Source organism: Rhinoraja longicauda, chromosome 4, assembly GCF_053455715.1.
Source record: "Rhinoraja longicauda isolate Sanriku21f chromosome 4, sRhiLon1.1, whole genome shotgun sequence".
NCBI lineage: Eukaryota > Metazoa > Chordata > Chondrichthyes > Rajiformes > Arhynchobatidae > Rhinoraja > Rhinoraja longicauda.
The window spans coordinates 76,620,366-76,644,649 of NC_135956.1; the positions used below are offsets into that span (position 1 = coordinate 76,620,366).

At 41.3% G+C, this 24,284-nt stretch overlaps 1 protein-coding gene across 7 annotated transcripts in view; it reads left to right on the plus strand.

Moving 5' to 3' along the window:
* Positions 1-24,284, plus strand: part of c4h8orf34 (chromosome 4 C8orf34 homolog) — a 218,012-nt gene that overhangs the window by 167,104 nt on the left and 26,624 nt on the right. For 4 of the 7 annotated variants that reach the window (XM_078398121.1, XM_078398120.1, XM_078398123.1 and 1 more), the window contains exons 11-12: positions 15,361-15,481; positions 21,188-21,666. The exons of 1 other annotated variant lie outside the window; for it this stretch is intronic. In XM_078398121.1, the coding sequence (XP_078254247.1) occupies positions 15,361-15,481; positions 21,188-21,666 (600 nt within the window). The remainder of the gene's footprint in view (positions 1-15,360; positions 15,482-21,187; positions 21,667-24,284) is intronic. 2 more of the 7 variants (XR_013547187.1, XM_078398124.1) reach the window with 1 other exon arrangement.

Below are 24,284 nucleotides of genomic sequence, written 5' to 3' on the forward strand. Positions count from 1 at the left end.
GTTCTTTTTCATTGTCTGAGCATTTTTTTATACTTAGATATTTAGTTTGTTTGCAAAAATGTGCAGCAGGTTTTGTCAACATACTCTGTACCATTAGTAATTACATTTCTTGCAGCATTTTGTATTAGTGACCTTTATTTTTAATTTTACTTTAAAAGGCAGAGCACCACCTTCCATTTCCAAAGCACATGCCATATTTTCAGAGAATTCTAAAGCAGTTCACAGTAACGTTTTCAGACTGATCACCTCCCCTACTCCCATTACAACCTCAGCAGATACAGCAATCAATTTGTAAAAGGCAGGGTCCTGCAAATTAGAGGTATAACTTATGAGGTAATATATTTTAATATTTCAGGGCCAAATGTTGATCTGAAAAGGAATGTAACTAACAAGGCTCTGTCGTCCATGAATTAGTGGGAAACTCAGCCACAAAAAGTTACATTATCGGGGACAACGGAAAATTTATATTGTTTTGTGGAAGTGGAAAGCAAATTTTTTTTCAGTGATTTATTGACCAATTACTGAAGGCTTTCAATAGTCAATGATAGTCAAATAAAAATGCAATTTCTTTTATAATAATAAGTAATAAAACAGCACAATGGTACAGCGGTAGAGTTGATGCATTATAGCGCCAGAGACCTGGGTTTGATTCTGACTACAGGTACAGAGTTTGTTCATTCTTCCTGTAACCACCTGGGTTTTCTCTGGGTGCTCCAGTTTCCTCCCATATTCCCAAGATTGCACATTTGTAGGTTAATTGACTTCTGTAAATTGTGCCCAGCGTGTTGGATAGAACTAGTGTACAAGTGATCATTGTTGGGCTGAAGGGACTGTTTCCACACTATATTTCTAAACTAAACTAACCTATTGGTAAGACTACATTTGGAATTCGAGAGTAAGTGTGGGCAATCCACATCCTCAATCATTATCATAGAATTGTCGTCCAGTCTGTGTTCATGTGAGTTCTTTCATTCGGAGTGTTAAATTATCAAGTTAGCTTTATTTTCTGCACCTCTCCAAGTTATGAAGAGGGAGGGAGAGTGATGGGAGGGGGGGGGGGGGGGAGAGAGGCACACAACTGAGTTGTTTTCACTATAGGTTTGGGCAAGGGGTGTGATGACAAGCCTGAATATTTGGATAAGTGTAGGGTATTCGAAAAATATCATTGCACACGTAGATCCACGGAAAGATGCAACTTTGAAAGAAGCCATTTGAATAATCAGCATCTTGCTGGTTAAATGTGTTATTCAGTCAGTTGAAGTGGCCAGAAATAGACTGGACGCCAGGCAGGTTTTGAAAGTTCTTTAATGGAGGTTGTGAGCATCCACTCACAACGAGTTCCACCGAAGGGATGAACACTCCCCAAAAAGCCTTGGGTAGAAACCCCGTAGCCCGAAGCCTGTGGGCAGTCCCTCGTCCCTGTCTGTCAAGTGCCGAGGGGACTGACCCTAGGAGTGGCCTAATATCCAGGGACTGCCACACTGTATTGTTTCCAAAATCCAAAATCCAAAATCCAAAATCCAAAATAGCTTTATTTGTCATTCGTTCCGAACGAGATTACTTAGCCAGCAGTACAAAAAACACAAGACACAACCCCAACACAAACATCCATCACAGTAACTCCAAACACCCCCTCACTGTGATGGAGGCCAAAAACTTCCCCTCTCTCTTTCCCCATGCCCCTCCCACGTACAGACAACTCGACCCATACCGAGGCGACCGACCCGCACAGCCCCCGCGCCGCGCTGGAAAGTCCCGCGACCGAGCCGCGCCGGGCGCTGTTCAGTCCCGTGGCCACGCCGCACCGGGCGATAGAAGGCCCGGCGGCAGCACCGGGCGCTGTTCAGTCCCGCGGCCGTGCCGCACCGGGCGATGGAAGGCCCCGCGGCCGAGCCACACCGGGCGATGGAAGGCCCCGCGGCCGTGCCGCACCGGGCGATGGAAGGCCCTGCGGCCGAGCCGCATCGGGCACTGTTCAGTCCCGTGGCCGAGCCGCACCGGGCGATGGAAGGCCCGCGGCCAAGCCTCGCCCCGAGGAAGAGACCTAAAAAAAGAAAGATTTCCCCCCCCCCACATACACCCCCCCACACATACACCCCCCCCCCCACACATACACAACCAAAAACAAAACACCCCAACACCAACACACAAACAAAAAAAGGACAAAGGACAAACATACTGCCAGCGAGCCGCAGCCGTTAGGCGCCGCCACACGTGACTGCACGTTTGTGTTTCACTGCTCTTCTCGCTGTAATTATTTATACATCAATTATTTACCCAATTCTTTTAGTCATGAATCAGGCCACGTTGGATTAAGTTAGACTCAGGAAACAATCATGATCATAACAATTTTCTACATGAAAATGTCATGTCACCCCTGGTTCTTTTGCCAATTACTTCAAACCTCCATCCACTGTTTAGGACCATTTTGCCACTGGAAATAGCAAGGGAGAAATTAGTTTTTGATTCATCACTGTTAAAGCGTTGATGCCTGTTGAATGTTGATTGCCTGTATTCATGCATGGACAGTTGATTGTACAGTGGAATCACACCAGTGAAGATAACTATTGACAGCTGATACCCTCACACTCATTTAGTACTAGCCACCAGAAAGATGACATTCTACAGTATTTTGTGTGCACACCAAACTCCCACAGATTTCAATCTGATCAACTGATTTTTAAGAATGGTATTTGAGGGATAAGTATTGTTCTACTCACCACAGATAACTTCCCTACCTTTCTTTGAAATAGTAGCATGAGAACTTCTATGTTCTCCTGAGCCTGCACACGTGAATGTCTCACGTGAATCCGGATCTCCAGCAGTGCAGCACTCCTTTACACTGCACTCGAATGTCAGCCTAGAGTTTTGCATTCAGAATTCTAGTGTTGACAATTCACAAACTTCTGATTTAAGTTGGAACAGCCACATCCATCTAGCATTGCTACTTCCCTTACATTCTCTTTTGCCTTTCCTATTTGTTTTTTTATTTCAACTCACTCAACTCTTTCAGTTTTATTCTCTGCTGAAATGCTTCACTTTAATCTTCCCCATTTTTTGTATTTCAAATGATTCATCACATCTTTGGTCATCCACGTCTTCATCTTTTCTCCTCACTGAAATATATTTGGTCTGTATCTGAACTATTTCCTCTTTGGAGTTCTTCCATTGCTCATTTATGTTTTCACCTGCAAATCACTGATGGTGTCAGTGACAGATCTCTCGAGAACTCTCTGAAAGTAGTTGTCCTCCAATATAAAAATGACAAATGATAGTACAGATAAAAATGATCAATGTGCTCATTTCCGTAGTGCTTAGAGCATGAAGATGTTATCTTAGAAAATTAAATAACCAAAGGTGAATAAACAAGCCCTAAGACTAGGTAAATATTCTGGAATTTTACTCTAGGCTATCAAAAGTTCAATTCACTAAATTGTGCCTCAGGCAATTACATTTACCAAGTAGAGTCTATGTAAAGAATACTGCATGAATAACCACAGTTTTGAAATGAGTAAATAGCCTCCAATACTTTAATAGAAGCTTTTTGAAAGTGAGCTTCATCGCATCGTAAAGTTAGCCACTGCACGTGTGGGTTGTTGAGAGAGTTGGGCAGACAGGATCTTCCCCTTCTGAATTCAGGCTGACTGCTATTAACGAGATAGTTGTACATTTGATCCTCTTACCATTGTTATTTTATATCTAAGATTTTCAACCCGTGAGCAATTTGCTAATCAGGAAAATCCCAAGTATAAATCAATTATAATTAAAACTATGTTAGTTTTCAAAATGCTACTTTGTGAATGCAAATTAAAGTATGGGGAGAAGGCAGGAACGGGGTACTGATTGAGAGTGATCAGCCATGATCGCATTGAATGGCGGTGCTGGCTCGAAGGGCTGAATCGCCTACTCCTGCACCTATTGTCTATTGTCTATCTTTAACCATTTTTGCAAAAAGATTTAGATTGGTCAACTCCAAAGACGTACAGGTTTGCAGGTTAATTGGCTTGGGTTTGTATACTTGGTATAAGTGCAAATTGTTCCCAGCGTGTGTAGGCTTGTGTTAATGTGCGGGGATTGCTGGTCGGTACGGACTCGGTGGGCCGAAGGGCCTATTTCCGTGCTGTATCTCTAAACTCAACTAAACTAAAATTGACAGATGGAAACTTAGTTATTAGTTTTTATGGCATAAATCCCATGTACAGCAACTGTACCCAAAATATAATATGGGTTAGACAATCTAATAGTATTGGATGAAATAATGAATGATTTTGTCACTCCTCTGGGCTTTGTTCCTATTTTTCTTTTAGATGTTTACTCTGCAGTGGACCCAATACAGCAGACACTGTGAACTTCTCTGGGTCATTTATTATCTCAACCAAAAACAGAAAGTGCTGGAAAGAAGTGTGTAGGAAGGAACTGCAGATGCTGGTTTAAACCGAAGATAGACACAAAATGCTGGAGTAACTCAGCAGGACAGGCAGCATCTATGGAGAGAAGGAATGGGTGAAGTTTCGGGTTGAGACTCTTCAGACCGAAGTTAGGGGAGGGGGACATACAGAGATAAGGAAGAGTAAGGTGTGAAAACAAGACATAGGGGATGTTGATCAAGGAAAATGTCGAATAGATCATTGTTAGCTGGGAGAAGGTAACAACAAAGCAAACGGAGATAAAATGTAAACGGAGACAGTCAGACTGGTCGGAGAACTGGGAAGGGGGAGCTACGCGACAGTAGAACTTTCATCTCAGTTCAATTCAGTAGAACTTTATGATGATACAGCAGCTGATGGCCAGTGTTCTTTTACAAACTCAGAGTGATGCCTTCACTGAGGCTTAGGATGCCGTTGTTCAAAGTAACTTCTGAGTGAAAGTTCGCAGTCAGTGGGGAAACAGCACTTGGGATAATTAGATTGCTTTGGAGGCGATGGTTGAATACGTAATATTGGAACTGAAAGTGCATTTTTATCCTCCGTTGCTGTTTATTTTGGTGTTGTGGAAAGAGGCGGATATACAATACAACAATACAATACAATAGAACTTTATTGTCATTCGGTACCTTAAGTACCGAATGAAATTTCAGCAGTCACAAAACACAACAAAAAAAAGAAAAAAAGCACACAGGAGACACGACCCCAAGACAAACATCCATCACAGTGAGTCCAAACACCCCCCTCACTGTGATGGAAGGCAACAAAACTTCCACTCTCTTCCCCCCACGCCCACGGACAAGCAGCTCGACCCCTAACGAGGCGACCGACACGCACAGGGGATGGAAGGCCCCGCGGCCCCGCGGCCGAGCCGCACCGGGCACTGAAACGTCCCGCGGCCGATTAGTCAGTCAGTGTAAGGGGGAATGAGGTTGAGACTAGTCATAATGCTTTTAAATTCTCTAATAAGGAACTACCAGAAATGTACTGTCGGCATTGTAACCCTATTCGTGTCTTCCATCTCTTTCTATTATACTTTCTTCCTCTCCTTATCTTGCTCTCATGTTCATTAAATTTTCATTGATGTGGCACTGTTCCTTAATAATGATAACGTTTTCAACTATAGCAAACTATAATGATCATAGCTGGCTTCTGTTGGGCTCCTGCAGAGTGATCTAAGCAGTGGATTGTCAGCATTGATTCAAGTGCCTGCGATTATAGTGGATTATCGCTGCCTTATTGGTTTGTCAGGAGCTGTATCATGTTGATACATGATGAGCATTGTTGTCCACATTGTTGTCCACAGCCCATCCTTTGTCTTGCCAGAGGTCTGAAGGGGTGATAACAACTGGCTGAATAAAGGAGAAGGTAAAGCCAAGAAATTGCATTCATTGTTGACAATTCAGATAGAGCACCTTAAAGTAACTTTACCAAGATAGATCCCACTAACAATCGCTTCAAGATGAAATCAAGCCCATCATGAAATTAACTTGGGTGGTGGGTATATGGAACGAGCTACCCGAGGACATATTTAAGTCAGGTACATGGAAAGGAAAGGTTTAGTGGGATATGGACCAAACACAGGCAGATGGGACCAGGGTAGATGGGGCATCTTAGTCCGCAAGGAAAAGTTGAGCCAAAGGGTGGTGTGTTTCTGTTCTCTATGATTCTATGATTATGCCTGTTACCCGCACAACTCAATTTAGCACATCTAACCTTGTCACAGAATAATTTGCACGCCCAAAGATATCACAAGTTGTCAATTGCACATTTCCTCCATTGCGAACATAAATCGGAGCTTTTCATTGTAACCTATAACTTTGTTCAACATTCTCAGAAAAATCGTGTTGTCCCTTTATTATTCGTGGCCTTTTTATGCAAGACTCATCTCACTGCCTGCAGTGATCCCTGCTCCCATCATCCTCCACCATCCTGCAGTGACATTGAGCCACTCATGACATGGTACATTGTTATGTGTGCACTGTGACACTAGATTGACTGTGTCCTCCCTCCTTTGCATTGTGCCTGGCACTCTGCGGTATTGCTTGCAGGTATCAGGAGTATGTGTACACTCCCTTCACCATTTTGTGCCCTGGACCTTCCCTGTTGAAATGTGTGCCTATATCAAGTTCCTTATTTTCAAATGAATATCTCTGCTTAACATCTAAACAATGGATGCCACGGGTCCTTGCCCTTGGCTAAGGAGCATAAAACAGAAATAAAGGAAAAGGCTTGCATTTATCAACTGTCTTTAGGACTTCAGGACATGCTTTGCAGTCAATTAATTCCTTTTCAAGAATTGTCACTTCTACAATGGAAGAACTACAAGTTTGGTTTAATTGATAGATACAGTGTGGAAACAGCCCTTCAGTCCACTGAGTTCATACCAAGCACCGATTACCCATTCACACTAGTTCTGTGTTATCCCACTTTATAAACCACTCCTCACACACTAGGAGCAATTTAATAGAGGCCAATTAAATTGCAAACCCACAATTCTTTGAGATGTTGGGGGAAACAAGAGCACCCAGAGGAAACCCATACTGTCCACAGGAAGAATATGCAAACTCTACACGGATAGCATTCGGGGTCAGGATTGAACCCTTGTCTCTGGCACTGTGAGGCAGATCTACCAGGTGCTCCACCGTGTCACCCTATCACACACAATGCCATATGGTAAACATCAAAAACTGCAGATGCTAGAAATTTAACATAAAACAGAAAATGCTCGAAATGCTCAGCAGATCAGGCCACATCTGTAAGAAGATAAACAGAGTTAACACTTCACATCGAAGACCTTTCGTCTGAACCGGGAAGGAGACAAAAGAAGCTTGTTAAACTGCAGGAGGATGTGGGAGGTGAGATATTTCAGATAGGGTAATCTATGCCAGATAATCAGTTTTACTAATGTTAATTAAGGAATTGAGTACTTCACCACGATTCTATACTTATTGTTCAGCCTAAAAGGATTGGATGCGATTAAACTAACAGAATTGGGAGGCAGTTTATATGAAACATAAACATTATATGTACACCAGTAAATTCTATGTAAAAAAAACTTGATCAATGTAATCTAGTATCTTTTGGCAGATTGCCCATAATCACTGAGTACAGACCAGTTGATCAACGCATATTGGTGTCTCCAGGCAAATACAAAATCTTTGTCTGTATACCTGCTGATTCTTTTGATTACATTTTTTAAAAGATCTGTTACAGGAAACATTTGGTCTCAAGATTGCAATCATTTAAGAAGCGTACAAGCAGATTCAGCATGATCTCAATCAAGTAAACAATCTGTTGCAGGTCAAAGTTTGCACTTCACGATGAATTTATAATAATAATAATAATAATGCATTACATTTATATAGCGCTTTTCTAAACACTCAAAGACGCTTTACAGGGTTTACTAAAACATAGAAAATAAAATAAATAGATAAATAAGTAAACGAACAGAAAAGGAAAAAGAAGGTGAGGTGACGGTCAGTGATTGAAGGCAGTGCTGAACAGGTGAGACTTCAGTGATGTTTTGAATGTGGTGAGTGAGGAGGAGTCTCTGACGGTTTGGGATAGTGAGTTCCAGAGTGTGGGAGCAGCGATGGAGAAAGCCCTGTCCCCCCAGGATCTGAGTTTGGTCCGGATGGGGGGGGGGGGGGACAGGAGGTTAGCAGCAGCAGAGCGGAGGGTACGAGTTGGAGTGTGTCTGTGGAGGAGGTCAGTCAGGTAGGATGGGGCCAGGTTATGGAGGGCTTTGTAGGTCATGAGGAGGATTTTGTACTGGATTCTCTGGGGGATGGGGAGCCAGTGGAGCTTGTAAAGGACGGGGGTGATATGGTCACGGATCGGGAAGTGGGTGAGTAGACGGGCAGCGGAGTTCTGGATGTATTGGAGTTTATTTATGACTAATATAGGAGAACATACACAATTCCTGCACGTGTTCATTCCCTGATATTGCCCCTTTACATAATTGGAAACAGTTTAATAGAAAATCAGCATTAAAAATCAGTCACCATGAAGTTGTATACAGACCATTTAAAATGATTTTTACGTATATTCCTCTCAATATCCTTTCCTCTACTTACAACAGTGTTGTGTTTTAGGCAACAACTGCATGGATGCCAGTAAATCCATGATACTTTACCCAAGTGGATGTTGTTCAAGTGTAGACCTAAGCACATCTGAAAGCTGCTTGAAAGTTGTTTGTGAGTAGACAACATAATTGGCCTAATTCCTGATGTCGACATTTACAACACCCACGAGAAGTCTGAGAATATGGCTGAATGCTTCCCCTTACTTGATTAATGGGCACTGATGTGAAACAGAGTGACCATGTTGTCATTGTAGGATGCTGCTCAAGCCCATCAAATTTGTTTTTCTCCTGACACTTCCACTGTTGAAGGGGAAAACCTTACAGTCACCACTAATCATTGCTCACTCACTCTGCAATTCTATTCTGCAGTAAGTCACAACTTAATGGATTGTAAATAAATTACATGATCAATTGATAGAGGTGGAGCTGAAGTAACATTGCTAAAAATGCAGGCGTGGAAGTGAAGCATGATGTAACTTAGATCTGAGATTATGGTACAAAGATCCCGACATGATGAGGAGAATGCAAGCAAATCATCAGACACTTGTGAGCCTGCAGGTTGCCCTGATGTGTGTGATAAGTGAGTCGATTGCAATGCTGTGCATCAAAATTCAATTGGAGTTCAATTTATTGCAAGAAAGCCTGAAGGAAGTGTCATTCCAGGAATAATGGCAGCAAAGAGGTTTGGAAAGGAAGTACTGAAGTGCCTTGAGAGAAATTCTGATGATGATACTTTCATAGGTTTTCGTGCTGATTGATGGCACTTCCGAATGTGGAAGCACCAGAATCTGGGTGACACAGTGGTTGCTACTTTACGGATCCAGAGGCCCGGGTTCAATCCTGACCTTGGGTGCTGTATTTGTGGTTTGCACATTTTCCATGTGTGGCTAGGTAGGTTTCTTCCAGGTGCTCTACTTTCCTCTTTCCTCCTAAAAACAAGAGTCGAGTCCAGACTCAAGAGTGTTTAATTGTCATAGGTACCAATAACGGTACAGTGACATTACTTAGCTGCAGCTTAACAGTCCTGTAAACGTGTGGCGCATGAATAAATATGAAATAATCATATTTCTGTCCAGAATACTGTCCATAGAAGATCATAGTTGCTGAAGTCAATATTGTCTAGTGTTCTAGAGCCTGATAGTTGCTGGGGGGAAAGCTATTCTTGAACCTGATGGTCATGGTTTTCAGGCTCTTGTGACTTCTTCCTAACAGTAGTAGTGAAATGGGAGCATGGGAAGGGTGATACAAGTCTTTGATGATATTGTCTGTCTTTTAAAGTAGCATCTCCAATAGATCCCTTCAATTCTGGGGAAGTCAGTATCTATGATAATGTTCTCCATTTTCTGTAGTTTCCTTTGTTTCTCAGTGTTCAAGTTACTGAACAACGTGTGGATTGATAGGTTAATTGGTTAATGTGGTGGGTGACAGGAGAATCGGGAACAGGGGAGTTGATGGGAATCCATAAAGAAAAATTGAATTAGCATAGATGGGTGATTGATAATTGGTGTGGACATGGTGGGCCAAATGACTGTTTATATGCTGAATGATTCTGTGACTATATGACCAGTGAGTTGCAAGGAGTGACAATTGATAACCCTCTATTATCCTATCTTTAAATCCATTTCAGTGACAGCATTTCAGAGGTGTCAGAATTTGGCATGGCAACCCATAATATTTGCAAGGCCAATGGAAGTAGAAGCCTTCAGCTTTTCTGAATTGTGAGTCACATTGGTCCTTAAAGTTTTCTGGAAAATTACTCCTGCCCCAATTTATCATTCTTACAATAGACAATAGACAATAGGTGCAGGAGGAGGCCATTCGGCCCTTCGAGCCAGCACCGCCATTCAATGTAATTATGGCTGATCATTCTCAATCAGTACCCCGTTCCTGCCTTCTCCCCATACCCCCTGACTCCCCCTGATTCTTGTGTCAGGCCTGCCTTTTGAAGTAGAGCAAGAGCAAGCAAGTAAGATAGCTGGTACAATGGCACACCATGTTAATAACCAGAATATATAGCACATAGAATATGATATCTCTCATCTTTCCTCATCAAATCCTGTCAGTATACTCCCCTCGCCCATTTGCAATTATCTCTTCAAATATCATTAAACTGTGTTAACTACTACCCATGGTAATGAATCACAGATTTTATTGCTCTCTGGATAAAGAGTTTTTGTTTTGATATTCATTACCAGTCGGCAGTGGCAAATGTGCTTCTATACTAACGTCGTAATTTGTTTTATTAGTTTCCCATAATTTCAGTGGCAGTGTAGAGAACACAGTCACTGCAACACAACATGTTTATTGCCGTTGACTGGGGATGAACTTATGGGTATCTTTTAAATTCCTTGTTTGCTTCCTTGATGACTAATGTAACTTCCTTTTGGTCAACTCTTTCTCATAAGTGGGAATGTTCTCTGATTTTATTCTCCCATATTTTTCAATTATCTGCATAAGTCACACTTCTGCCTTCTCGTTGCAAGATAAAAGAGTTCCAGCCTGATCATCCTTCGCTGACATCTATAACCTTATATTATTGGAGCCATCTTAATAAATCTATGTTTTGCAACTTCCCTGGCTTATCCATACATAATATGGTACAGAACTGCACTCAAGAGTTTCAAATATCATCTAACTAAGGTTCAATACAAGTTTAGCAAAACATACCTTGCTTTTCTCATCCATAAGAAATAAATCCCAATGCTTGATATATTTTGTTATTGCTATAATTTCTGTCATTTCATTTTAAAGAGATTTGTATATCACAGTGTCTGAGAACTTTATGATATAGAAGTTCATCCGGTCTCTTTATAATTGCATTAGATAATTGTACTCTCAATCTACTGTGGTTTTATGTACTATGTTTGATCCTATTTTTTATACTGTCATGTAATCTGGGTTGAAATTTATTTGTCAAGGGATATTCTTTGTTTATTAATATTTTGTTGTAGTTTGCTGTACTCTTCTTCAGTGATTCTCAGAATTCTCAGGTGCCCAGAATTCTCCACATACATCATCTCAATTTGGCGTTTTCAACAAACAGAAATTGTATTTTTGATTTCAGTCAAAACTCCTAATGCACATATTAGTTAGTATTTAGTCAGCACTGATAATTGAGGGATCAAACATCTCTAACTTTAGCCAAATGATGTGAAAGCTACTGCTACTGTTTTCTATTGTCAGACGGTCATTTTGTTACCTGGCCCTTGACTCCAATGACTCTGATCTTTCACATTTGATCATTATGTAATAAGTTATTAGAGTCCATTTAAAAATCTACATTTTCACACTGAAGAAGGGTGTCGACCCAAAACATCACCCATTCCTTCTATCCAGAGATGCTGCCTGTCCCACTGAGTTACTCCAGTATTTTGTGTCTATCTACAATAGCTGTAACTACTTGTGCTATGGCTTCTAGTGAATTTGGTGAGATTGATCAAACAAATCTTTCTGAAGTGAATCTTTGAAAATACTGGAGGTAGACACAAAATGCTGGAGTAACTCAGCGGGTCAGGCAGCATCTCAGGAGAGAAGGAATGGGTGACGTTTCGGGTTGAGACCCTTCTTCACACTGACTGAAAATACTGAATTATTTGAAGCATGTTAGGCAAATAAAAGTGAACTGAACACAAACTGTAGCAAATTTGTATTTTCTCTTCATGTAAGCACTTTTGTTAACTGAGTTAATGAACTGTGAGATTTCTGCTGTTAGATGCAGAATGTTTTTGATGATGTAGATCTTAATAAGTTAATTGGGGATGAAGAGGAAACCAGTCATGTGGGAAGGATCTTTTATCTTTCTTTTCAATTTTGTTTTGAAATTGTAATGAATTACAGCCTCCTTTTCCAGCTCCCCATTGATTTACTGCTCCTCTTTCTCTCCCTCCTGGGAAGCGAGCTTATTCAGAAGAAAATGCAGCAGAATGTTCAATATTTCCGAATAATTATAACCTTAATTTTGGTACCAACCTTCTAAATCTTTTTTGGCACTTTCTCTGTAATCATTTTATAGCTGGCGGCTGAACTATAGATTGGGGTCCAAGTTATTGGCAAATTTAACAAAACCTTTATTTTTTTTCACTTCTATTCATCTGGAATTAGACACTGTTACTTTGCATTCATATTTAAGGCTTAATTAACCTGCTGTTTATAATAATTTGTTAATCCTTACTTCTAATTTCATAGCAGCACTATGAAATTGTAATTTTCAAAGACTAATTCAAATTTTTAACAAACTGTGCCATCTTGCGCCTCATTGAATCATTGAATGCTTGTCACAAATTGAGGGCATTCAGCCCATCATGCCGATTCTGGCCAAAATAATGCTGTTTATTTTATTCCAACTTCCCAGCTCACCCTCTTGTAGGTTATGGCTTTTCAAGTGCACACTCGTGTGTCTTTAACATGTGAACGAGTTCCAGACTTGTATTGCTCTGTGTGACGTGTCTGTAGACGCATGGGTGTTGTAGTTTAATGGCAAATAACATCGGTAAAACCCTTCAACAAAACCTCATTTATCGAAGGCAGTAAATTCTCAACAACAGTAACTGGCATAACAGTATACGGTAATACGGTAACACTGGAATTTAGAAGGATGAGGGGGGATCTTATTGAAACATATAAGATAATTAGGGGATTGGACACATTCCCAAACATGTTCCCAATGTTGGGGGAGTCCAGAACAAGGGGCCACAGTTTAAGAATAAGGGGTAGGCCATTTAGAACGGAGATGAGGAAGAACTTTTTCAGTCAGAGAGTGGTGAAGGTGTGGAATTCTCTGCCTCAGAAGGCAGTGGAGGCCAGTTCGTTGGATGCTTTCAAGAGAGAGCTAGATAGAGCTCTTAAGGATAGCGGAGTGAGGGGGTATGGGGAGAAGGCAGGAACAGGGTACTGATTGAGAGTGATCAGCCATGATCGCATTGAATGGCGGTGCTGGCTCGAAGGGCTGAATGGCCTACTCCTGCACCTATTGTCTATTAATATACAAAATCTCATACCACATGGCGACTTTGGTTCTCAAAGCCACACTCATAACACATCAGTTGAAAATATTGTATTCCTCAATTCTCATATAACTTATAAATTAACTGTTTGTAACTATAAACCTATCTGCCATAAGGAAAGAAATCCTTCATATTTGCCGTGTCTGCCTTCATAATCTTGACTACTCTAATGCCACTCCACCTCTCTTTTTTTTGTTCGAAAGAAAACAGCCTATCTGTGTTAGTCTCTCCCCGTGACTAAACTCCAACTTTGACAGCATACTTTTCAATCTGCCCTGCATCCTCACTAGTCTCGCAAATTCTTTCTCCTATGGTAATCAGAACTATATAAAGCACTCTAGATTCAGATTTATCAGTGTTTGTGTTTAGATTTTTTCTTCCATTGAAACATCCACACTGTAAATTTATATATATATTTTGTTTTTGCCTCAATTGCAGTTGTACAAGGCATTTGTGAGTCTGCACTTGGAGTATTACATTTAGTTTTGTTGAACTTGCTCTAGGAAAGATGCCAATAACCTGGAAAGAGTGCAGAGAAGATCAATGTGGATGTTGCTTCAGCTATAGGGAGAGGTTGGGCAGACTCTAAGTTCATTCCTTGAAGTTACAATTTTATTATTTGGAGCATAGGAGGCTGAAGGTTGATATTATTGAGCTGTATATAACTGTGAGGGGAATAGATAGGATGAATGCATATAGGCTTTTTTCTCAGGATAGGGGAATTCAAGGTTTCAAGGTCAGTTTATTGTCACATGTACCAATTAAGTTACAGTGAAATTAGAATTAGGGTAGATTTACAGATCTGTTGTGCTGCTGCAATAAGAATTTCATTGTTCTGTTGTTGCTACAATTGACAATTAAACACTCCTGACTCTTGACATAAGAATGAGAGGCACAGGCTTAAGGTGCAAGTGGAAATATTTAACAGGAACCTGAGGGGAAACTTACACACACAGAGAGTGGTGGGTGTATGGAACAAGCTGCCTGAGGAAGTAGTTGAGGCAGATACTATAACAACATTTAAAGGGCATTTGGACAGGTACATGGAGAGGAAAGGTTTAGAGGAATATATATGAGGCAAATACAGGAATAAGGAATGAGCTTAGATGGCACATCTTGGTCGGCATAGATGGGTTTCCATGCTGTATGACTTTAAAAGCGTATCCAATAATTTTTCTTTGGAAATTTGCTGGTAACATTCTACAATGGGGTCTGGAAGGAGGCAGAAAATGGCAGTCCTACTTTAAGATGATAAAGCATACATTTACTGCTTTCAGCATATTTGCCATGTCCCTGGATATTCTCACTGGTTCTCTGGGCGAACTGCTTTAACCCCACTAGGATGACGGTGTACCTTCCAGGTAATTGAATAAGACCCCTGTTGGGATGTGTTTGTGGAGAAATGTTAGATGAACACCGACCGGACTTTATGGAGCTCTGATGGTTTGCATAGTGAAATCGCCCTTTAGTATCCTGTACAAAAGAATTCCATAGCTTTGATTTTATTCCTCTGCTTTATTTGATTTCTGTGGGAGTATCACAAGTGCCCGTGTGAAATATGGTAAACGACTCGGTTGCACCTGTGTGGGACTTCAGTGTGGCACCGAAGATAGACACAAAAAGCTGGAGTAACTCAGCGGGACAGGCAGCATCTCTGGGGAGAAGGAATGGGTCAGTGTGGCACCATCTCGCCTCATGTGTAGGTAATGTATCATGTGACATGGTTTTGTATTCCCAAGATAAATCTGTCCTGTTATGGGAAGATGATGAAGTAAATTCTCAGAATATTTAAGGGGACATAGTAAACCTCCATTTAAAACATGTTCACTATTTTTTGCACATGTAGCGCCAACCATTCTGGGAGTCCTGCGAGTTGTCCAGCCAAAGCGGAGGTTCCGTGAATCAAAAACAATCAAAAGATTACTTGACCTCAAAGGAACCGTTGACAGTGGAGAAGCATCTCAATGGTAAGATTCCCTTCACTTAGTTCCTTTAATAGAATACCTTTAGAAGAGTGTTACATTTGCACCATGAATGTTTGGATGTTTGTACAAAAACAGGAGGATTTAGAAGCCGCTCAACCAGCAATGAGGTGGAACAGGTGGTGGGTGGTGTACGTTAATTACATTGTCATGATGACACAAACACAATGATATGATTGTGTTAACTCCCCAAGTGGGTAGATCCTCTAATGGGATTCAGCATGTACAATGTAATAGGTATGATGTACCCTTGAGTCTCTTCCATGCGTCTCATGTCTTTCCCTGAGCATTGCACAGGAAGTTTCTGGCAACAGTAAAGCAGATGTTGAAAGCAAACCGCTGTGCAGCCTCACACTATACACGGCATTGAAATAGTCTAGTCTTGAAGAAAAGATGTTTAAATGCTTAGGCATGTACAAGTAGAGGTGTACTTCCAGATATATTTTCATTTTTTATTACCTTCATGGCATTACACTGAAAATAGTAAAGCTTAACATTGAACCCTTGCTTTTCCTCCCTCGACCTAGTTCCCCGACTAGTTTCACTGTCCTGGTTAATTTTACTATTTGTATGCCTCGTTGTCATCATCCCTTCAGCCAACAATGAACCATTCTACATTTCCTTGATCAGCTTCTGCTTTGATCTGTCATTTTCACACCATGCCCATCTATATCTCTAGTTTCCCTCTCCCTCGACTCTCAGTCTAAAGAAGGGTCTCCACCCGAAACGTCACACATTTCTTCTCTCCAGAGATGCTGCCTGACCCACTGAGTTACTCCAGCATTTTGTGTCTATCTTCGGTGTAAACCAGCATCTGCTGTTCCTTCCTGCACACAATGCGTATTTAAAGTTCTACCAGTCAGTAGGGAGCAGTTGAATCTAAATTTGTTACATCTCACCTCACATATTGGTCTGGATTGCTTTATTGGTGGTTGAGAATTTATTCAATACAAACACTTGGTAAATGACTTGGAATGTTAATTAAGCCTTCAATGCCGCTCCTCAGTTTCTGTTAAATGCATTGAGATATTCATTACTCCGCTGTAATGTCTGAAATGTAATTATTTTTCATTGATGTAGTTCATCAACCGAAGGTGTTAAAGCTTTTAACCATAGTTAGCACCAGCAGAATGGATAAACCTTGAGGAAAATAGATTGGATAGAGATCAGTTTGTTTTATGTGGTGTGCCGTCTTTAAGAAAGAAAGCGTAGTGAAACAGTTATGTACAAGATCAGTGTTTAATTTGTAGATGTGCTGTTGCCGAGGAACATGCAAGAAAAAGTTATGTTATATTCAAGGTCACTGATTTTGTTTAAGGTGCATGGCGATGATGAAAGGCAAAGGTGTGGAAAGGGTCACATCTAATGCAAAGAGAATCAAAACTAATGCTGTAGGAAGGAACTGCAGATGCTTGTTTACACCGAAGATAGACACAAAAATTTGGAGTAACTCAGCGAGTCAGGCAGCATCTCCGGAAAAAAGGGAACAGGTGACATTTCAGGTCGAGACCCTTCGTCAGACTGAGAGTCAGGCGAGAGATATGAAAAGGTACATAGAGCAAATTAATGAAAGATACACAAAAAGACAGATCAAAGTCAGCCACAATGATCAAGGAAAGGTGGAGCCCACAATGCTTCATTGTTGGCTGTGGGGAGGTGATAACGAGTAATACAAAAAGTGAAACCCAGCAGGATGACAGTGAAACTAGGTTGACGACTAGGGTAGGGGAAAGGACAGATTGAGAGGGGATTTAGATTTAGATTTAGAGATACAGCACGGAAACAGGCACTTCGGCCCACCAAGTCCACGCCGCCCAGCGATCCCCGCACATTAACACTATCCTACACACACTAGGGACAATTTAAAAAAAAACATTTGCCCAGTCAATTAACCTACATACCTGTACGTCTTTGGAGTGTGGGAGGAAACCGGAGAACTCGGAGAAAACCCACGCAGGTCACGGGGAGAACGTACAAACTCTGTACAGACGGCGCCCGTAGTCAGGATCGAACCTGAGTCTCCGGCGCTGCATTCGCTGTAAGGCAGCAACTCTACCGCTGCGCCACCGTGCAGAGTTACTTGAAGTTAGAGAAATCACGAATCCTACCGCTGAAATATGAGGTGCGTTTGGCTCACTCTGGCAGTGGAGGAGGCCCAGGACAGAAAGGTCAGAATGGGAAGGGGAGTTAAAGTGTTTGGCAACCGGGAGATCTCGCAGGCCAAGGCGGACTGAGCGAAGGTGTTCAGCAAAACGAGTCTGCGTCTGGTCTCGCCGATATATAGGAGTCCACAGCTGGAACACTGGATACAGTAGATGAGTTTGGAGGAGGTGCAAGTGAACCTCTGCCTCGCCTGAAAGGGCTGTTGGGGTCCCTGGACAGAGTCGAGGGAGGAGATACAGGGACAGGCGTTGCATCTCCTGCGGTTGCAGGGGAACATACCAGGGAAGGGGTGGGTTGGGCGGGAAGGAATTAGTTAACTGCGGAGTTGTGGAGTGAACGGTCTCTGCGGAAAATGGAAAGATGTGGATGGGAGGAATCTGAGGGGCAACATTTTCACATAGAGGGTGGTGGGTGTATGGAACGAGCTGCCAGAGAAGGTAGTTGAGGCAGATACATTTAAAAGACATTTGGACATGGTTAGGAATGGTTTAGAGGGATATGGGCCAAACATGGGCAGGTGTGACAAGTATAGATGGGGCATCTTGGTCAGAATGGGCAGGTTAAGCCACAGGGTCTCAATCCATGCCGTATGACTCTATAACTCAAGCTCATATTTGCAAAGGAACATTCACTTCTGTGTCATCTTTGTCCTCTCTCTGTAAATGCTAATCATCCTTGGACTCGAGTGTGGTCTTCCTCAGGCATAGGTTGTGCCCTTCTACAACAGGCCATGGAGCATTCATGAGTCAACTACAAAGTCTTCCTATCGGTTGGGTACTTAATGTAATACACCCCGGACCGACATATTAGCATAGTCTGATCTGTAATGAATTGATGGCATTATCTGTGATTGTACTGGCTTTAGTGTGGAGCCAGCAAAGATAACCAAACAAATTTAGGACTTTAAATAACCCTTAATACATGAAAATTTAGGTTTATGTCTGCTGCAATTAAGAACCTGGGGAGCTGAGTTTTTCAGAGGAGGGAAAATATCAGATGTCATAAATGATGATTATACCTCTGTACGCTAAAATTGAGAAGTTTTAAAATAATAAATACCACTACCCTGGTACCAATGTGGCACTTGATTTTAATTTTATCCACTGAAATGTTCTTAACATTATAAAATGAAGAATGGCAAGAGTTCAACATATAAATTCAAGAATTCTTCAGTGGTGCTTATTGTATTTTTTGAACGAGCAGGGAAACATTTTCCATACATCTAGAAGAAGAAGTAGAGAAGTTTGGAACGTTATTAATTATGCCAATCATCTATTTTTGAGATTCTTGTATATGTTGCTCAAGAAAACAAAATCTTTCTCCTGAGGTAAAATATCTCAGTTTGTAATTCAATATGAATAGTTTTTTTCTTATTAGCAGCTGTTTTCTGCATCATTGTCAAATACCGTTAACCAATATGTCAGTATGTAAAAATGTGATAATGACCAATACATCTCATCAACATTTATTTTTAAATTAATTTTCCTTTTTCTCCATTATATATAAGCAACAAACGCTGACAAACTTTATTGCGGCAGATATATCCCTTAAATCTTCTCATTTAGCAATACATTTTTGATTAATAATGGGGTTTTCTGGAGCACTGCAGTTGGACTTACATGACGAAAAGGAAAAGGAACTGATTTCTCAATGAAGCTCAAAGTTGGTACTGATGCTGTTGCCACTCTGTGAGAAGACTGACCCTATTTTTGCATTTGATAAACATCTACAATTAGGCCTTGTCCAAGCCACTAAAATGTGCTAAATAAGACATATGCACTGGTTATGCCTCTAATCAATTTTACATTATAGACAATAGACAATAGGTGCAGGAATAGGCCATTCGGCCCTTCGAGCCAGCACCACCATTCAATGTGATCATGGCTGATCATTCTCAATCAGTACCCCGTTCCTGCCTTCTCCCCATACCCCCTGACTCCGCTATCCTTAAGAGCTCTATCTAGCTCTCTCTTGAATCCATTCAGAGAATTGGCCTTCACTACCTTCTGAGGCAGAGAATTCCACAGATTCACAACTCTCTGACTGAAAAGGTTTTTCCTAATTTCAGTTCTAAATGGCCTACCCCTTATTCTTAAACTGTGGCCCCTTGTTCTGGACTCCCCCAACATTGGGAACATGTTTCCTGCCTCTAACGTGTCCAACCCCTTAATAATCTTATATGTTTCGATAAGATCCCCTCCCATCCTTCTAAATTCCAGTGTATACAAGCCTGGCCGCTCCAGTCTTTCAACATATGATAGTCCCGCCATTCCGGGAATTAACCTAGTAAACCTACACTGCACGCCCTCAATAGCAAGAATATCCTTCCTCAAATTTGGTGACCAAAACTGCACACAGTACTCCAGGTGTGGTCTCAGTGGGGCCCTATACAACTGCAGAAGGACCACTTTGCTCCTATACTCAACTCCTCTTGTTATGAAGGCCAACATTCCATTGGCTTTCTTCACTGCCTGCTGTACCTGCATGCTTCCTTTCAGTGACTGATGCACTAGGCCACCCAGTTCTCGTTGTACGTCCCCTTTTCCTAACTTGACACCATTCAGATAATAATCTGCCTTCTTATTCTTACCACCAAAATGGATAACCTCACACTTATCCACATTAAACTGCATCTGCCATGCATCCGCCCACTCACACAACCTGTCCAAGTCACCCTGCAACCTCATAGCATCTTCCTCACAGTTCACACTACCACCCAGCTTTGTATCATCTGCAAATTTGCTAATGGTACTTTTAATCCCTTCATCCAAGTCATTAATGTATATTGTAAATAGCTGCAGTCCCAGCACCGAGCCTTGCGGTACCCCACTAGTCACTGCCTGCCATTCTGAAAGGGACCCATTTATCCCCACTATTATCTTATGGAGTGCCAGAAGTAACCCTTGCTTCTGTATGGAATTTGTATGTTCTTATCGAAGGGCCGAATGGCTTCCTCCTGCACCTATTGTCTATTGTCTATTATCTTCAGTTTCCTCCCTTACTCCAAAGACATACAGGCTTGTAGGTTAATTGGCTTGGTAAAGGATAGTGTTAGTGTGCAGGGATCACTGGTCGGCGCGGACCCAGTGGGCTGAATGCCCTGTTTCCTCACTGAATCTCTAAACTAAACAAAACTAAAGTATCCAAAAAGAAAGCACAGAAATATATATTTTTAACTCTAATGATTTCCATAGTTTCTGGGCCATTTCATTTTAATAAATACTTCTTACTTACTTTTAGTAATGTTTCAAATTTATTTTTGCTTCAAATTCTTTTGTTCCTCTACCATTGCAGTCAATGTAAACTGGAAAATATTTCACTGTGATGGATGTTTCTTTTTTTTGTTGTGTTGGTTGGGGTTGTGTAATTTGCTTATTTTATTGCTTTTATTGTTGGACTGTGGGTGACTAAATTTCGTCCAAATGGATGACAAATAAAGATATCCTGAATCACATTCCCTTACATTTGAAATGTTCTGCTGGTATCTGGAGCCAAGACGAAATTTTTTAAAATCTGTTCTTATTACAGAACTTGACAAGGATCTTGCTGCTAAAGCATTATCAATTGAATCTGAAATGCAAAGGAGTTCCAACGTTCAAAGCAGATTAAGCATGTCAAGTTACCATGGAAGTCTGTCACAGACATTATTGGGCCAGAATTCACGACCTCAAACACCATCAAGTCTTACTGGGAAAGATTTTCCACAGATCCAAGGAAACAAATTATTGCAGAGTTCCAGTAACCAAAACAGTACGACTGAGATTCCAAACAGTCAGCACAACAGGCCTCGGACATCATCAGCTCAAGGAAGCAGGCCTGCAACTCCGAACAGTCAATCGTTTCAAAGTCCTCTTTCCAGCAACCCTGCGACCAAAGGAGAAACATTCGAGAATCCAAAGAACAAACTGGCAACATTTACCAGCCAAGCTGTGAGACCTATTAGTGCTCCAGTTAGTCAGGCTGGAGTAATTGCTGGGAATATTTCACAAAGGAGCTATTTTTCTGAGGTGAGAATAAATAGATTAACATGATAGTTGGTTATAAGTGATTAAACGGGTGAGGAATTAAGTAAAACACATTTGGAAATTATATTTTGCTTCTCTGTAAATTAATTAATAACCATGTGGCCATATATTAATTCATGCGTGAGAAAGGTTTCAATGAAGGCTTTAGTGTGTAGTTTTGTTTTCAGCGTTACAGTTAAAAGCAATTGAAATGTATGTGACCAAGGAGAAACATCATTGTCCTACAATATTATTAAGGAACTCATTTTAAGGCCCAACCATAAACTAAAAGTGCAGTCTGCGTGTTGAATTTCATTTGGAACATAAAAAATAACAGCTTATTTCATAAAAATTAAATTGACCTTTCTATTTTTGCCTCCATTGTTAGTCATTATTCATTTGCAGCAAAAAGGTGACCCATATAAGAGGGTCAGGTTGCTTCTGAACTGGAGGGGGACCAATTTCCTTGCAGAGAGGTTTGTTAGTGCTACTGGGGATGGTTTAAACTAGAGAGGCAGTGGGATGGGAAGCAGCGAAATAGGTCAGAAATTGGAAGGAGTAAGGGGAAGGTAGAGTGTAGGACTGGTAAGGAAGGACAGGCAGGGAGAGGTGAAGGAATCTGGCAACCCTGATGAGCTGAAGGGTGTTTATTTCAGTGCAAGGAGTATTGTGAAGAAAGCAGATTAATTTAGAGCCTGGATCAGTGTTTAGAAATATGATGTTGCGGCCATTGCGGAAACGTGGTTGCAAGAGAGACACAACTGGCAGATCAATGTTCCGGGGTTTCGATGTTTCAGACGTGACTGAGAGGGAGGCAAAAGAGGTGGAGGAGTCACGCTACGAATCAGGGAGACTGTCACGGCAACACCCAGGGTGGACATATTGGAGGGTTCATCCACAGAGGGATATGGGTAGAGCATTGAAAGAAGAAAAGTGCAAACACTCTAATGGGATTGTACTCCAGGCCCTGCAATAGCAAGTGGGAGATAGAGGAACAGATATATAGACAGATTACCAAAGGGCAGCAAAGCAACAGGGTTGTCAGTGTATGTCTTTGACTTCCTTAATATTGACTGGGACTTGCTCAGTGCCGAAGACTTACACAGGGCAGATTTTGAGAGGTGTATCCAATAGGGCTTCTTGAAACAGTGTGTGATTAGTCCAACCCGAGGAAGGAACATACTGGACCTTGTGTTGGGAAATAAGCCTTGTCAGGGGACTGGTGTTTTAGTGGAACAGCATTTTGGGATAGTGATCACAACTCCTAGAGAGAGAGTCAGCGTTATAGAGTCACACAGCATGAAATCAGGCCCTTCGGCCCAGCTTACCCATGCCGACCAAGGAGCCTCATCTACACTAGTCGCACCAGCTCACGTTTGGCCCATATCCCTCTAATCCTGGGCTGGGAAATGGCTTGGACGAATCGGAGTAAAGAAAATCCCAGAGTTGTTTATACCTTTATTAAAAAGAAGAGAGTAACCAGGGCATAGGTCGGACCATTTGAGGAAAAAGGAGGGAATTTGTGCTGAAATCAGGGGATGTAGGTGAGGTGCTAAACAAGCACTTTGCATCTGTTTTCACCATGGAGAAGGGCATGGAGGACAGTGAGATGAGTGAAGAGAATGTAATACGCAAAGGCAACATGAGATTAAGGAGGAGTTGGTGTTAGTGGCCTTCACAAGCATTAAGGTCGATAAGGTCACTTTATACATGAGCATTCGATTTCAATCATATATATTTTGCTCAGCCCATTACATCTTTGAGCTGCCTTCTGTAGTTGCATTGTCTCCTGTATTGTTAATAATTGAATCAAATGGACAATTGAATAACAATTGAAATTCAGATTTGCAGTAGGTTTCACAATTTAAATTAGACAAATTCATAGTTCTATTGATAAATCTTAAAAGTACCCAATTATCTATCAACATCACTCAACAATACAGAACAACTTGTATTTAAACAGTATCTTCAATGTCATAAAATGTCCAAAGGAAATTGGCAAATAAAATCTCACACCACAGCCCTTGAGATGTTAAGGTAGGTGATTAAAACCACAACTTTAAGGACTGCAAGGACTCGCAAGGTACAAAATCCAAAGGAAGCACTGCCAAGATGACGAAGCAACGTGAAGAATTGCACAATATTGAAGGTGTGTAGGGATTACGTAGAGTTAGAGACTTAGAAGGGGTTTCAACAGTAGAGCTGGTTAATGCCATTTTTTTATTTGAAAACAAGGATATGAATTTCAACATTGAGGGCATGATGGTGTTTGGTGTTTGGTGTTTGATGGTCGTCTTGTGCGCATGATGGTGTTTGATAAATATAAGGATCGACTATTTTAACTGTGCAGGACGATGAAGAGTTAGAGTTCACATCTGGATTGTTATACGTAGTTTTAGAAGGGCAACTATTAGAATAAAGAGAATAACCTTTGAGGGGAGATTGAGTAGAATGGGCCCAGATTCATGAAATATCGAAGGATAAGTGATGATCGCATGGAAATTACATTGGCATTGACAGGGTTGATGCTGGGAGGCTTTTCTCTAGCTGAATCTAGAACTGAATATTGTCATTATAACGAACCAGCCATTTTGAACAGATGAGGGGGATTTTTTAAAAAT